The 17,119-nt window shown below is 38.3% G+C and overlaps 1 protein-coding gene and 1 non-coding gene across 3 annotated transcripts; both read left to right on the top strand.

Annotated features, from left to right (window-relative positions):
* The first annotated feature begins 264 nt into the window (after positions 1 to 264).
* Positions 265 to 4,902, top strand: LOC148861699 (DHHC-type zinc finger family protein). Of its 2 annotated transcripts, XM_088986376.1 has the most exons (10): positions 265 to 508; positions 626 to 719; positions 2,351 to 2,445; positions 2,552 to 2,719; positions 2,836 to 2,908; positions 3,031 to 3,083; positions 3,478 to 3,569; positions 3,659 to 3,711; positions 4,006 to 4,131; positions 4,396 to 4,902. In XM_088986376.1, exons 1-10 carry the CDS (start codon positions 360 to 362, stop codon positions 4,672 to 4,674), a joined length of 1,182 nt encoding a protein of 393 aa, XP_088842502.1. In that variant the 5' UTR covers positions 265 to 359; the 3' UTR covers positions 4,675 to 4,902. The 2 variants fall into 2 exon arrangements, with proteins under 2 accessions (XP_088842502.1, XP_088842503.1); XM_088986377.1 differs by lacking the exon at positions 2,351 to 2,445 and having other exon boundaries at positions 284 to 508.
* Positions 4,903 to 14,349: 9,447 nt separating this feature from the next.
* TRNAA-UGC (transfer RNA alanine (anticodon UGC)) lies at positions 14,350 to 14,422 on the top strand. Its single transcript has one exon. It is a non-coding gene; the product is annotated as a tRNA-Ala (tRNA).
* Positions 14,423 to 17,119: the final 2,697 nt, after the last annotated feature.

Here is a 17,119-nt window from a genome sequence, read left to right as displayed (position 1 = left end):
GAATTTTAAGGTTAATTTTTTTAATTTTGACATTTTTCATGTATTTTTTTTTTATTTTTTTAAATTTCAATTATTTTTTAGATGACCCGAATTGATCCATGGGTCAACCCTAACCCAAACATTTAGGGTTAGGGTCTAGCATTGGATAATCCAATCCGAAAATCTAACCCGACTCGAAATCAACCCGAACCCGACCCACCCAACCCAATTGCCAGGTATAGAGGAAACAAAACTTAGAAAAAAAAAAAATTTTTTTAAATTGGGGAAAAGAAACAAGAAAAGTAAATAAAGTCGTGATTATCGAGTTCTTCACCCCACGCCGCGACTCCTCTCTTGACTCCGGCCTCTGGGTCTGGGAAATGGCCGTAGAATGGCTTCTGGTTTGCCATGCCTGCATCACATTGTTGGTCGTGGTGTCGTGCCTATGCGGCCAGTGGCCAATCTTTCAGGGGACTTTCGTCGAACGTATTCATTACTTCTTGACCTTCGGCATCTATGATTATTTCCTGTACGAGCCCCGCTCTTTATTGATCTCTTCTTAATCTTATTTTCAACACCCGATTGATTCCCTAATACGCTCTCTAATTCTGCATTTTCTTTATCCTTTTCTGTTTCTTTGTTTCAGGCGATTTGTGGAGTTTGTCTTCGGTTCAAAATACAGAGATTCGGTTCTCTCTGTGGAGTTTTACTGTTGTGATCGCCCCAACCCAATCTTACAGGTTTTTGTTTTTTTTTTTTTTTCAGTCTCCTTTTTCTTCCTTAGTTGTTGTCAATTATTTCTGCCGTGACTGGTTCTTCAATATAGCAATCGTTGCTTAAACTGTTCAGGAAACTTGTTTCTTTCATCCCTACGTCCTAATTCAGTCTCAAAATTCTCCGACTCTCCGTCTGTTTGTTTCAATTCAATTGTAATATTAGGTTTTGCCTGTCTTGTGTAAACTCTTTGATTTTGTACCTTTAATTAATGCAAGGAATTTGTTTTACATCCACAAATGTTGTTCCGTTGTTAATTTGGCTTTTTGTGATTTTTAGGTCGTCGAAATGTTCTTCCTTTAAAGTTGATTATTGAAATTGAAAGCTTTTCCTTTCGTTAGTTTAACTTTGACTTTCCAATTATTCATATTTTCATCCTGGAATAGTTTTTTTTTTTTTTTTTTTTTTTTTTTTTGCGGCTTCGGTTTTATAACGATGCATGTTTGTTATCAATTCGAAACTCATTTGATTATCACACATATTGGTTGATGGGTTTCAATTAGTGTAAACAATTTGCTTTTTTTTTTTTTGGAATCCATGTGTTGTTTCACGACCTTTAATGCTGATCCAATTTCATCTCTTAAACTCCCTTTTGCTTTATTTCATGATACAACTTTGAGAACCTATAGATGTATTGATTTCACCCTCTCTGTTTAGATTGTATTGAAGAAAAGAGGGAAAGAAATCCAATTTCTTCTTCTGATTTCAACTAGTCGTTTTTTTTCCCGCTAGCTTCTAAGAGTTTCTTTGGTGGTCTTTAGTTCTGTGAAGGATTTCTTGTTCTTCTGATGATTCCCGGTTTCCTGTACAGGGATACCTAGTTTTTTTTTTTTTTTTTGAATACTTCAATTTTAATGTATATTTTGTATCTGACACCTTTTTGCAGCCATGTCCTTGCCGTAAATGGGTAATATGATTTTGATCTAGGAAAAAAAGAGGAAGGGATAAAATGCAAATGAAAATATTTAAGTGCAGCTGCATATCAGTCTTAACTAATTTTCTGAGCTCATGGTACCTTCTTGTTTGTCTGCATTATCCTGCTTATTGAGCAGATGTTGTGCATGTTCCATGGGTGAAGAAATGTTATGGCATATGATCAATAAATATAACAAAAAACTGCTTGATATGCAATTCTTTTCATTGTGAGATGAACCCATGTACATGTGCTTCATGAGTTCTCAACTTGTTGGTTTGAATGGGCTGGACTGCCGAGCTGGTTGAGCAATGTAAACTAAATTGTAATTTCTTTCCCCCACTTTGATGAAATTCCTCCTCAAGAGTACTACAGAGAATATTATTTTGACTGATTAGGATGTTGAAATTAGGATTTTCTTTTTTTTTTCTTGAAATGGGATTCATGTAGCTGAAACCAAATAACTAGGATGATGCCTATATAATTATGGCAATGAAAATACTTGATCAATGATATTTGTTGTCATAGGATGGAAGTTGTTTATTACATGTTTGTGCAAAACATATGAGCAGATATGGTTCTTCTTACTAGTTTGATCTTTTCAAGGTTTCAGTTTATTTTCTTGTGTTATGTATATGACACTTGTTAGACCTTTTATGATTATGTTGCTACCTCCTTTTGCAGATAATATATCTAGCGATAATTGGAGGAACATATTATTTTATTGTGAAGTCATCATTTAGTTATATCCCTGGTTATTATCTTAGTGCAGTCCATAGGTATAGCCTGAACACGCACTGAGACTAATGTTTCTTATATGCTAAAGATTCATGATAATAGGACAGTTGCTTTGTAAAATTCCTTAGGCATTGCATGTTTTTGCAGGTACACAAGTTTGTTGGCAGTTGGTGTGGGTGTGCTGCTCTTTCTATTGACTAGCTTCTCTGATCCAGGAACTGTGACAGCTAAGAATGTTTCTAAATACCTCACTGCTTATCCTTATGACAATGCCATATACACACAGAAAGAATGTAGAACATGCAAGATTCCAAAGTATATATATATATATAATTTTTTTTTTATTTTCAAAATTGAGTCTTGTCATCAATGTGTTTATAATGGAGCTTTGTTTTCAATATTACCTAATGGGAATTTTGTTTCTCTTCTAGACCTGCTAGATCCAAGCATTGTAACATATGTGATCGCTGTGTAGCCCGGTTTGACCATCATTGTGGATGGATGGTTGGTTTTCATTTTTTTTTTTTTTGTTTCTATTCCTATTATTAGTTATTGGTTATGTGTCAATTGGATAATTTGGGTGGGTTTTACTTTGATAATATTTAATCTGCAGACTGTTTTTGCAGAATAACTGCATTGGGGAGAAAAATACCCGCTACTTCATGGCCTTCCTTCTTTGGTGAGGCATCATATAATTTTGCATTTCATTCATCAAAATACTATGTACTTCTATGATTGTCATATATATCAGTCGTGTATCTGATCTCAGTTTTAGACACGGCTGGATCGAGGCTCTGCAAAGTGATAGATGGCCTTGACCACTCTGCCAAGCCTCAAGTATTAAGGCTGATGCCTTGGACATTTTTTTCCTAATTGAATTACTTGCTATTATGGCTTTAAACAGAACACAATGGTGACAGGATTCATGTAGTCAACCCTGTATAGTTGGGGAGAAGGCTTGGATGATGATGACTTACTTGCTATTATCCCTAATTTCATTCCAGATTTCATATTGTGCTTCCTGCATCCAATTTGGTTTTATGCTTCTTTTCACGTTAAGTGCCACTTTTCAGGCATTTCCTTATTTGCTTATATGGAGCAATCGTCCTTGGATCGGTCCTTGCTGGTCAATTGAAAGAGTTCAAAGTTATATACCTTCTGACAGGTAAATCTAAGCAGCAATTATCACATTTCGTTGGTGTCTTGGTTGATGGACCTAATTGATGTGGATCCCTCTTCTTTTGTCATTTTCAGCTTTTTATGGCATCGAGAACTCGTTCTCCAGTTTATTTCCACATGTTGTACAGGTGAGAATATTTCTATAAGTAAATGCTCCCATTCTGTAATTTAACTTCACAGTGAAATATCATTGTGGCAATGGTAGGACCTCCCTTTTTTCAAGGATGTCCTGTCAGTGCACAGTGCTGTGTAAATTGAACTGTTTGAATGTATGGGGGCTACACTTGTTTTCACGAATTTCCCTTGGCAGATTATAAACACATAAATTGCTTGCTGCACAGAGGGATTAGGTCCCAATTGCTAGTTCAAACTTGTTGATTGTCTTTCTCAACTTTTGCTAAATGTTTTTTTAATGCATGCAGTGGTTGTTAGGTTCCTACAACACGCAGATACTTCTTATGGTGTTCCTAGCCGTAGTTTCCTTGCTACTGATGGGATTCTTTGGGTACCATGCCCATCTCTGTCTTACAAATACCACTACGAATGAGGTAAGTTTTATATTTTTATATTTTCTTACATATTCTAGGCTTACTAAATGCAATTCTTTGGCCTAATGTGTACAATATGGAACCTTTCCATGAAACTTCCTCATATCTTTTATTTATACTTTTTGATTGTTGCCACACAGATTGTGACATTTTTCTGGTAAAATTGATGCTAATTGGGATAATGTTACTACATGTGCTCGGATTGGGTCCTTTCTTTGAAACTTCCTCATATTCTATCTGTTTTGTTCTGTTTTGAAACTACAGAAATTCAAGTGGCAAGAGTACATAAGCTGGAAGAGGAAAGTAAATGAAGCAAAGGTGAGTGCTGCAGCGCTCAAGGCAAGTATCAGTGGGATGAGTGTAGAAAAGAAGCCTCCAGAGAGCAAATGGAGGGCTTTCTTTCGAAGGTCCCCATTGGAAGATGCTGAGGCTGTTGTTAAGAACAATATTTATGATAAAGGAATACTCTGCAATCTGTATGAGGTTGTATTTCCCCTGTCAACAAGACCATCGTTTTCTCGCAGCGAATCAAAATTGGACTGAAGAATGCTCAGTGGCTTTTGGCTCCTGCTTGGGCGCCTTGTTGTATAGTATTTACTAGTTTGCTTGCTGGCTTTCTTCGGGAATTACTTATTTTGGATGTGCCACATCCAATTCATGGCTTATTGATTGGATGGTCCTGATCGGTGGTGATAGGTTATACAAACTTTGTTTGTTTCTTCTAATATACACATTGGAATATAGCAAACCTTCTTATTTTTTTTTGGTAAATAGAGAATTTCATTGAACCAAAGAAACAGAGAAACAAAGCTAAACCAAGGAGAAAGAAAAACAAACTAGAACCAAACAATAAACTACCACAAAACAACTACTGACTAAAGAAAACAAAACAAACTACAGCTCCCCCACTCCCTGCACTCAAAACTTCTTTTCTGAGGAGATCCGAGAACCAAAAAGGAAAAGCTTCAAAAAAACACGCATCCTTAGCGAGACCAGCTTGATCTAAGGCGTGATCTAAGGCATTTTTCAGATCTTGGAATCCAGCTCAAAGTGAAGGATTTCCCAACACTAACAGGCTTTATGTCTTTACGCAAAAAGAGATCTTTGGAACAAGAATTTTCTGTGGAATTCAGACTATTTATCAACTGCAAACAGTCGGTAACAAAGACTACTGAATCAAGAGACAAATTAACAGCCAACTTTAAAGCTCCCGTTAAAGCTTTTCCTTCAGCAACTAACGGTGAAGAAGCTCCAAAAGAACCGAATTTAGCAGCCACACAAAGATCATCAGCATCTCTAATAAAAAAACCAAAGTTAGCTTTTCTAGGATTAACAAAACTACCATCTACGAACACTTTAAAGGCTCAGGTTGCTGATCTAAAGTCCAGTTAATGAAATGAAATAAAGAAACCGAGCCTGCCTAGACCCAATCCAAAAAAAAAAAAAGGGTTGGATTAGGCTTGGGGTTTGGGGGGGGGGGGGGGGGTTCAACAACTGGGGTTGTGTTATGGTTCACCTTAGATGGATCTCAACAAGCGTGACTTGCACCCTTAATTAAGGGTGTCAATGGACTAGTTTTGGATTGGACCCATCTAAATCAAAATCAATTTGGACAGATTTGATGGACCAATAAAACATTGAATTGGACCAGTCCAGCCTTAATGGTCCAAAGTATTTATTGGTTTGGATTGGACCTGGTCCATCTGTAATAGATTTATATTGGATTGGGTCAGATTGAACCAATATCTGGTCCATTGATAGAAGATAAGAATACAAGTGTCAATGGACCAGGTTTGGATTGGGATAAATCTAAATTGTAACCAAATTTAGCAGATTTGGTGGTCCAAACATTGAATTGGACCGGTCCAAAGTATTCATCAGATTGAATTGAATAGAGGTGTAAATCGGGCCATGCTGCCCGCAGCCCGGCATGGCTCGACACGAACTTGGACCGGCCTGGCACAACCCAGCACAATCATGCAGGCCGTGCCGCGGGCATGACCCATATATATTATTTATATATATTATATATATTTATATAATATCATATAAATTATAATAATATAATAATATATATAGTATATAATATATTAATAAAATAAATAATTTTTTAATTTTATTATACTAATTTATTTATTTATTGTATATATAAGCAATTGTATACACAAAATTCATATAAAATTAAAATTTTAAGTTTTTTTTTCAATTTTTTAAATAAATAGCTTTGGCCCGATGCATGGTCCAACCTGGCCCAAGGCTCGGCCCACGACATGACATGGGCCTGCATGGGCCTGGGCCATGGGCTGTGCCAGGCTGACCCTCAAATTTTTCACTAGGGAGGGCGGCACGACCCATAACAGCCCGCACTTTGCATAGGCTGCCTGCAAGCCGTGTCATGCCAACCCGACACGACCCACTTTACACCTCTAGATTTGAACCTGGTCCATTTGTAAAGGATTTATATGGGACTAGATTGGATTGAACCAAATCTGATCCAATTGACACCCCTACACTCAAAGCATAAAGGTCCCAGCAGGTGACTGGCTATTTAGCATTGACTTGGGATCTAATTCCCTCGATGTTTTAAAAAGTTAAACTTGTATTGTGTAAGAAGTTAGAAAGTAGTCCATGTTTTTATCCAAATCTTGGTAAAAATTAGGGTTGTTCATAACAAGACCCAAATTGACCAAACCGACCAACCTGAATTGGCCAATTTTTCTTCAACACCGGTTGGTTTCAAGTTACAAAAAAATATAAACCAATGGTTCAGTTTGGTTTCGGTTTTCACACATGAAAACCGAAACGGAACCGACCCGAACCAACTTAGATATATTATATATATTATATTTAGATATATTATATATATCTGATATACTTCAGTTTTACTATATATATATTTCAAATATATATTTGTGGTCAACTTTATTTAAAAAATGTACATATTATATATAAAATTTCTGATATATAAAATATCAGTTTTAATCCATCAAATCATTTTTAATTTCCAGGCATCTAGCCTTTGCTTTCTTAGACTTGAATCCTTTACCGTTCACACTGAGAGAATCATTCACAAAACCGACCCAAACTGATTCAAACTGACCAGGTCGGTTTTACTTAATATTGGGTCGGTTTCGGTTTCATTTCTCAGTGAACCGACCAGGTCGGGTTGGTTGGAAAAACGCTAATAAATCGACCCAACCCGACCCGTGAACAGCCCTAGTAAAAATAAAAAAAATAAATTGAAAGGGTGAAGAAGTAAAACTCTCTCAATTGCCGGAAGGACTACCATTACCATAGTGAAAGCGGTGGTGACAAATATAGCCCAACACCAAATGAGCCTTTTCTAGCTACCAAAGCATATATAGTAAGAGAAGTTGATAGACTCCAGAAAAAATTCCTTTGGGGAAACAAGAAAGGTAAGAAGCCCCTCTATTTAGAAAAATTGGAATAAAGTATGCATGTTAAGATCAAATGGTTGGATGGACATTCGTAAAATGGAACGCATTAATGTAGGCAATATAATATAATATAATGAAGTTAGGATGGAGGGTCTTGGAGGATAATGATAATTTATGAGCAAGGTTCAAAGTATCATGCTGGTGGCTTCCCGATACGCCCCTATAGGTGTATCGGGATTCTAACCGGTTCAGGGGGTGGAGGAGCCTTAAACCAGCCCTCTGAACCAATTTTAAAAAAATAATAAAAAAAGCCTAAAAAATACTATCGATATCGCTTGATATGCCCCTATCGACGTATCAGGCGTATCGATATTTTGAATCGTGTTTATGAGCAAAGGTGGTTAAAGCCAAATATTTGAAAAATGAGAAATTCTTACAAGACAAAAAAATTAAAAAAAAAGTACCAACTTGGAATTGGAGGAGCATTTGTAACCAAAGAGATAATATAAAAGTGGGTATTGCTTAGAAAATAGGAAATGGGAAAAAATGTAATATTTGAACAGACAACTGGGCAATGAATGGCTCATTGAAAGAGATTATGCCTGTCAGAATTGTTAGAAGTAGTTAACAGGGGCAATATTAATTGTCTTCTTCATATTATTTTTTTCTGTTATATTTGTTTTTCCTAAGGGTATTGTAGTTATTTTAGTCTTAGTAGAATGTTAATATAACCTGGATTGACAGTAAGGAGAAGAGAACAAATTTCTCCTTTCTAGTCTTCCCTCTTTTCTTCTCCTTTTCTTCTCTCCCCCTTCCCTTTCTCTTCCTATCTTCTTCTCTTTCTTTCTTCTATTCTTTTCTTCATTTTTTTTTTTTACTTTCTTAAAGTTGGAACATTGTATTAGAGCCTTTAGGTCCACTGTATTGTTCGCAATACTGTTCACGTCCCAACTTTTTGTGCCCTAAGAATAGTTGGAAAGGAAAAGAACTTAAGAGGACTGATTGCCAACTTGGAAAAGAGGCTTTAATGCCTCAAATTGCAATGTTGTGTGAGTTGGTGGTAATTTTCTAAAAGTCCTCTATTCGGCAATTTGAAGAGGACAGCTTTGTGATGTTTCAAGTTATGAGGTAGGTGCTCCTCAATGTGTGGTGATTTTGTAGTGGTTTGTGTTGTGCTGACACCTTGTAGTAAGTATGCAATCTATTCCAAGTGTTTGTAAAGTAGAGGGCTGATGATTCCTGGTGTTTTCCCTAAAGAAGAAGGTGTGTTATAGTAGTTGCATACCAACTGTTTGACAGTTTGCCTAGGCGACAAATCATTGATCTCTTCTCACTCATGGCTTCATCAAATGGTAGCATTAAACCTATAGTACTCGTGCAATCAGATTTCATGACTTCTTAATTAACTACGGTGAAACTCAATGGTACTAATTATATTCCATGGGCCAAGTTGGTTAAGTTATTTCTCATTGCAAGAGGCAAGTTGAAGTACATCAAAGAGGGTCATTGAAACGTGAATCAAAAGGGTACAATGAATGGGTACAAGAGAATGCGCAAATTATGACATCATTTTGGAATAGTATGGAGAATCGCATAGTGTAAACCTTATGATTCTGGACACAGCCAAGGAGATTTGGGACCATGCCAAGCAATTGTACTCTGGACAAGACAATGTCACAAGAATTTACTAGTTGTACTAAGACTATTTTTTTCTTCAACAAGGGGATACAAGTGTTGAAGAATACTATACTTCTCTAAAAAACTTAAGGAATGAGCTCAATGCTTGTCAACCCCTATCCATTGATTTGAAGACTCAACAAGAACAATGAGAACATCTAAATGTAACAAGATTTTTATCTGGGTTGAGGTTTGAATTTGAACCAATGCGGGCCCAAATCTTAAGAAGCATTGATCTTCCATCCTTGTCTGAGGTTTTTTCTCTCATAAGGAGACCCTCAAACCCACATAGTGATCATCCCCCACCTTCAGAGAGATCAGTTGTGGTAGTTTCCAGAGGAGGTTTTCCTAGTAGACATATGTGTGGTAGAGGTGGAGGAAATGCGAGGGGTTTTGTCCATGGGCCCAAAGGTGCATGAGGAGGTGGTAGAGGGTTTGGAGGTGCAAGGGGTGGTGGTGGTCGTAGTGGTAGTGGCCTTGGTCGTGGTTTAGCTTGTGAATGCTCACATTGTGGACAAGAAGGTCACACAATTAACTTTTGTTATGATCTTCATGGCCCTCCGTCTTCCTGGGCTAATCAAACAATGGTGGAAGGTGATTTTGGGAGTCTTAGTGTGACAAAAGATGCTCATACTTCCAATGTTGGTAAGGATAAATGCACAATTTCTATCTCACGTGAGTATGAAAAACTTCGCCTGTCTGCCTCTTCTAATTCTGGTACTGCTACACTTGTGAAGTCAGGTACTGCTTGTCTTGTTTCTAGTTCTTCACCTTCACCTTGGGTAATTGATTCTAGAGCATGACTGGCTCCTTAGATATGTTTGTAACATTGTCACCACCTTCTATCTCTCAAATTGTTACCTTAGCTGATGGTTCTTCTACTATTACTAGTACTAGTAATGTGTCTCTTGGTTCTGACCTTAGTTTATGCTCAGTTTTTTATGTCCATAATTTTCTCTTTAATCTCTTGTTTGTAAGTAAGCCTACTCAAATCCATCATTGTGCAATAATATTTTATCTTTCATATTGTGTCTTTTAGGATCTTAAGACGGAGAAGATGATTGGTGGTGATCGTGAAGTTGAAGGACTGTACTACTTGGATGACCATGGTTCTCAGAAGTTTTTTCATTCATCTCTTACACCACATCAACTGCATTGTCATCTTGGTCATCTTTCTCTGCGTGTTTTGAAAAAGCAAGTCCCAACTTTAGAGTCTGTAACTTAGTTAGATTGTGAGTCATGTTAGTTGAGTAAACATCATAGAGTGTCTTTTATTCCTAGGGATAATAAGAGTCCTGAATCCTTTTTCTTTAGTCCACTCAGATGTTTTGCTTTGGTCCACTCAGATGCATCGAGATGCATCTAACCAAGCTATTGGTGGTGTTTTAGTGCAAGAAGGCACCCTATGGCTTATGAGAGTAGGAAGCTGAATACGATAGAACAAAAGTATTCAACCCATTGGAAGGAAGTGACGGTGGTCATCCACTGCTTACAGGTATGGAGACATTATTTGTTGGGAACAAAGTTTGTGGTTTAGATAGATAATATGGCAATGACCTATTTCACTACATAAAAGAAGCCTTGAAGTAGGCCTATTGGCAAGAATTCCTTCCTGAGTTTGATGTGACCTTTGAACATAAGCCAAGGCGGGATAATTAGGTTGCAGATGCCCTCAATAGGAAGATTGTAAGTGAGATGGTAGCGTCAGCTAGTGCAATGAAGACCGATTTCCTCCCCAAGATCATGGTGAAAACCTAGCATGACTCTATCACATAGAAGTTGTTGCACTAGGTCCAAGAAGGTACAATGCAACGACTCTAAGTGGAAAAAGGGGTATTGTATGCCAAAGAAGGTCGTGTATATGTACCAAGTACTGGTGGATTGTGGTTCGAGTTGATGAAAGAAACTCATGACACCCTGTAGGCTAGACATCAAGGTCAAGAGAGAACGTTGGCCTTGTTGACCAAGTTCTATTATTGGCCAAAGATGAAGGTGGACATGGAATCGTATGTGAAGACTTGCTTGGTATGTCAGTAGGACAAGACAAAGAGAAGGAAGACTCTAGGCCTATTGGAGCCATCACCCATCCCTGACCAACCCTAGCAAAGCCTACCTATGGATTTCATCATAGGCTTTCCCAAGGTCCAAGGCTTTACATAAGTGATGATTGTGGTAGACCACTTCTCTAAATATGCCACCTTCATCCTGGCTCCACATGCCTGTACAATGGAAATGTCAGCTTAGCTTTTCTTCAGACACATTGTGAAATATTAGGGAGTGTCTGAAGACATAGTTAGTGATTGGGATGCTCGATTCACTGGGTGGTTCCAGACAACACTATTCAAATTATTGCGGTTCGAACTGAAATTCTCTACAAGCAATCATCTACAAATAGATGGTCAGACTAAACAAGTGAATGCCCTACTAGAGGAGTATCTATGCCATTTCATGACAACCAATCAAGGGAATTGGGTGGACTTGTTAGACCGACGCAGTTCTACTACAATTTGCAGCAGAGTTCACCTATAGGTATGAGTCCTTTTGAGTTGGATACAAGACATCAACCTCAAACCCCTCATGAGGTGGCTAAGCAATGCTATGAGGGGTGTCTTTCAACACATTAGTTTGCTAGATACAAAGAAGAGTTGTTGGATGAGGTTAGAGATAATTCGGTGAAAGCAGTAAAGCGGATGAAGAGGTGGGCAGACTAAGATAGGCAGCCCATGAAATTCCAAGTTGGAGACCAAGTCTTGCTGAAGTTGACACCCTAGATCTAGAAGAAGATCAGTAGCAAGACTGTGTATAGAGGCTTGGTATCCGGGTATGATGGACCATTTGAGGCCATGTAGTGTGCAGGTTCGGTGGCTTACAGGCTGAAGCTTCAAGACAAACTGAAGATTCACCCCACATTCCATATTAGTTTCTTACAAAAGTTTCACCCCGACTTACTAGATTGGTCAAGGCAAGCACAAAGGTGGGCTCCCTAGGTGATCAGGAAGCAGTTCGAGAATGAAGTGGAAAATATACTAGATTACAAAACTCTTGGGCAGAGCAAGAAGAACTGGAAGACAAATACTTAGTGAAGTGGAAGGGACTTTTAGTGGAGGAGGCTACTTGGGAACAAGATGTCACCTTGTCCTTGTGGCAGTTTGAAAAGCAGATCCAGAAGTACCTACAGTCAGTTTCGATGAGGACATCAGATTCTTTTGGTGGGGGTGGTTTATTAGCCCTTTAGGTGTCTAGCCAAGACTATGTAGGTGCTTGGCACTAACAAGTTTGGCGCTAAGGCCGTGGACAGGTAGGCGCTAGGCAATGGTGGACTGATGCTGAGATTAGTGCATAGGCGGTTGGGCTTTATGCTTAACATAGAGGACTCAAGTGTGCCACAGGTACGTAAGTGAATAGGTGTGCCACTACGCACATTGGTCATGGGCGCACAAGCGGACCAATGTGACTAACTTGACAATAATGAGCATGCTAAAGGCAGGGACTTATGCCTTTGGCGTTGGCTGTGCGGAAGAAGTGTTGATGATGGGCGGCAACATCAGTAGTATGATTTTTCAGCCACCTTGATGTTTCCTTATGGAAGAGTGGCAAAAGCTTAACATACTCTTTAGGGGTGGTGTGGACTCTCCCATGGGCAGCACCAACAGCAGATTGGGTGCCCATGCCCCAAGGTTGGGTGAGGCAAGTAGCTACGATGATATGGGCATGTGGGTGACCAAGGCATTGGATTGGACACACACCTAAATGATGAAGCGGAATTGGATGCTTACATAGTTAGATGAGTGCGCATGTGGATAGGTTGTAGGTGTTTGGCCAAGGGTATCAATGAGCGGAAGTTGGACACACCTTTCATATGGCCGCGAGTGAGCCGAGAGCTAGACAAGTACGTGGTTTAGTCGTGAGTGAGCTGAGAGTTAGACGAGTACGTGGTTTAGTCATGAGCGAGCTGAGAGTTAGATGAGTACGCGGTCTGGTTGCAAGCATCTCAGACGGGCATACATCACACGTTCAAATTGTCAGGACACAGACTGGGTAGTTGCTAGTAGTTGTTATTTGGTTAGAGGCGTTGAATGGTTATGAACCATTAGCTAAGGGGTTGTTGCGGAGTGCAAGTGCGCAAAACATGGCAGCTCGGACACTTGGCATGCACAACTCTGGTCTTAGGTTCGAGCGATATGGATTATGGGGATTTGTTGTATTGTTGCTTTGTATAGGCCCATTGTTAGGCATTTGTATAGGTGTCCTACGAGGCACCTCGATGTTGGGGGCATCCTTGGGCATGAGCACTTACCCTTTCCCCTAATCGTGCAGTAATAAAGTATTGGGGCAGCATTCCTTTGATAACCTCTTATGTATTTTGTTGCATTGTATTGATTCTTTGTTGTTTGGCTGACCAAAGCAGTTGCTTGGTACCACAGGAGGGTTTAACAAGAGGAAAACAAATACCCCGTGACAATAAGCTCGCAACAAAAGTTAGGTTTTTTCCAAAAGGGTTTAATTGTGATCCAAATTGCAACCAGAAGATGCAAACTGCATTTTTATAAATTACCAAGTGGCTAACCAAGTATGGGCAATGGTTTCTAACCAAGTCCCAACCCCTAGTACTTTGAATATGAGTACTGTGGTAGACTTGTGGGTTGAAATGAAGAAAAAAAATTATGAGCTATACTGGGAAAGATAACGAGCATTTTATGATATTAATGGGAAAATAGAAATGAAAAAGTGTCGAATAATAAAATTTTTCTTCCTCCTCAAATAATCATAAAAGCTCTCAAAAATGTCATCCAATAATATAAGAATGCAAGAATATCATAGGGAGTCCAGGATTGAAATCCGTCATGTGCATAGGGAGGGGAATCTGGCAATGGATTGGCCAGCATAGAAGCATGGATGTGGATCGTTCAAGTGATTATAGGCTAGATTACATAATTGTAGCAGATACTCTAGGTGTTGTTTTTCCTAAATTGGTTTAAGGTCTTTCTTTTGAATAAAAAACAGCCAAGATATTATATGGTGAAAATAATGGGAACCACATGGACATGAGGATGTTGGGCGAGATGGGCCTCACGCTTTTAACCTATTTGAAAACTTAATAATGTTTACCTTATATAGATTTAATATAGGCATCATTCCCAACGGGGATGTAGCTCAAATGGTAGAGCGCTCGCTTTGCATGCGAGAGGTACAGGGTTCGATCCCCTGCATCTCCAAATTCTTTTAAAATTTTCTATCGTACCTACTGCATGTTTTCTTTCTTCCATCGAGTGAGGCTTCAGTTCACTTTCCCTCTCTTTCTGCCGTTGAAGATTTGTGACAGTAAAAAAGGAGTTATGGCGGTGGTTTCTATATCCGTGATGTGCTGCCACTAGTCTAGCGTTAGATTTGAATGTGGTGATGATTTGCACATAAATTGACGGACGCTATAACATCACTGTGGCAATTGAAAATAGGTTGTCTTGTTAGTTGTTAAATATCTTCTTCTTCTTCTTCTATGCGGCGGCATTGTTATTTTTCTGCTAGACTAGAAATTTAGCACACTTCTCCACATTCTAAAATGATTCAACAACATCTTCTGTATGCAATGTACCATGAAAAATGCATCTGTTATCAGGTATTTGTGTTTCATGTATTGAATTAATCTTAATATAATCAAATTTTCTTTATTAGAGAGACCTTATCCTTGCATTTTCCCCTCCTTTCTTACAGTATATAATTCCACCCCCTTTTCTGTTTTTGTATGTGGATAGCTCTTTGAATTTGTCCTTGAGTACAATGTACTGGAATGAAACCTGAAGCTACATATTAGAAAAAATTACTAAGAACGTTGGGGGAATCAGCCCAAATATACTATGGTCTCCTTTCTTTACATCCTTTTTCACTTTTTATATTATTGGTCATTTGTCACATGTTGATAGTATGGGATGCTAATGTGAGATATCCCACACCCATAGTATGGGATATTGTTGTGTGGTATATATGTACTTGGGTTTCCTCCCTCTAACAGCTAGCTTTTAGGGCTGATTTCTCTCAAGGCACATTATCAGGATTCATTAGCATTTCTAAGGAGCCTAACTATATATGTTTAAATGCAAAGAGAAATATGTCAAGCAATTTCTTTCTGCTTTTATTTGAGGAGCTGGTCAAAACCTTTGTGATTGTGGCTAATCTATCGCCTTGTCTTTGCAGCAGTAAATGATGTGTGGAGGGTTTTATCTTTAAAATTTCTCTGAGAGTGGTTTTGTTGATGCCGTTATGAAGTTTTCCTATAGATCAGTAATTCTTTTAGCAATTTCGCTTCAGCTCTTTTGATGTCATTGTTAACCATGTTAAAACTATTTGTCTTACGTATGCTCTGCTACATTTGTGGGAGTTATTAATTCTAAGTATTAAACTTAAACTACTGCTGTCCTTGCCTGTTTTGGTCTCAAATCAAATGCTTCTGTTTTCTGGTTTCCACCTCTCCAGCTACAATATAGTATGTCATATGCATTTGGTTATTGTGTAGTTACAAACTAGAGAGAACAAATGGATGTTCCAGGCACTAGGAAATAGTACACGTACACAACAAAACCATGTGTAAAATTGTCATGTAAAACCTTTTTAATTTTCAAGTCTTCCACCTTAGGGAATTCTGGAAGATGAAATGAGTGAGCATTCATTCCTCTGGTAAACATTTTCTCCTCTGGAATTTGTGTTCAATGCTCTTAATGGAAGTCCACTGAGTTGGTATAATTTATAGCAAATGTTAACAGATTACATTGATCTGTATCAGATCCATTGGCTTGATTGGTCAATACATTTCTCCTTTGCTTTTCATTTTTTTCCCTTTTATCCTTTTTTCTGGTGGGTGGGGGGGATTTACTGAGTAGAGATACTGGGAAGCTTGACTTTATATCATTCCTTTACATGATCAATCAGTTTGTCATTCCATGGTTTCCGAAAATTTTCATGGTTGTGCTTCTGGGTATGTTCCAATGTTTGGATAAACTGTATATGGTCCAATTCGCCAGTTCTTCTCTGTACCTATAGAAGAACAACTTCAAGCTTTAGCTTTGTATCCAAGAATCCTGCAAGATCAGATATATTGGTCCTAGTAATGAAACACCATATGGTTTGATGAAGTTCCTTCAGTTTGCCAAAGATGTTCCAGGCCGGCTAAGGTTGTATATGTGCAGGTATACTCTGCATTCACTCTGATTCACAGAATGAAAATTTCTATTTTCTTGCTTTCTTCATAATAATTTACAAGCTTATTGCTATTGTGAACTCAAACATCATCTTGATAAAACTTGTACAGCTTGTTTTGCTGAAGTTTTGGTTCTGGACTGGTTGAATGCTATGTTCATGAGAGAGGTAATCTACTTCTAAAAGTTTGGAGTTTGTTCTGATACAATGGGTAGTGGGGGTTGATTTCAGTGTTATGATATCAATCTTTATCATCATAAACATGGGTGTTGTTTGTCCCTTTTTTCTCTGGGTATGTGCTTGAGTTTATAAAAGTAGGAGATGTCCCAATCAGTAATCAAACATAATTCATCTGTACCTTTTGTCCATGCCATTTGTGTAGATTGATCTGATTTTTTAGTTGGGGGGTGGGTGGCTAATTTATATGACATATTTCTTTTCAATTTTCATCTGCAGTACGGGCAAAGTAAAGTGAAATAAGGTTGCATTCAGTAGCACTAAATTGAGTTGCTTTGTTTTCATAAAAGCAAATGGAGTGAGATGGAGTTATCTGGAAAAAAGGTGGAGATAGAAGTGGCATCTTTAACTGCTTGATACATCGTCTACATTACATACAAACAAGCTGCTATATACTCTGAATCTGCAGCAACCAAGCCATGGCAGCTGAGGGGGAGAGATATCCTTGATGCTTGCTTGGCTGAACTGCCTTCAGAAATAGTTGC

Source organism: Nelumbo lutea, chromosome 4, assembly GCF_056320005.1.
Source record: "Nelumbo lutea isolate HS-2025 chromosome 4, American lotus-T2T, whole genome shotgun sequence".
Lineage (NCBI taxonomy): Eukaryota > Viridiplantae > Streptophyta > Magnoliopsida > Proteales > Nelumbonaceae > Nelumbo > Nelumbo lutea.
This window is presented reverse-complemented; position numbering and strand designations above follow the sequence as displayed.

Coding starts and splice junctions, on each gene's coding strand:
- LOC148861699 (XM_088986376.1), top strand. CDS start 360: ATGGCCGTAGAATGGCTTCTGGTTTGCCATGCCTGCATCACATTGTTG. Junction 720..2,350: donor GCCCCAACCCAATCTTACAG/GTTTTTGTTTTT, acceptor CTCCTTTTGCAG/ATAATATATCTAGCGATAAT. Junction 3,570..3,658: donor AGTTATATACCTTCTGACAG/GTAAATCTAAGC, acceptor TGTCATTTTCAG/CTTTTTATGGCATCGAGAAC.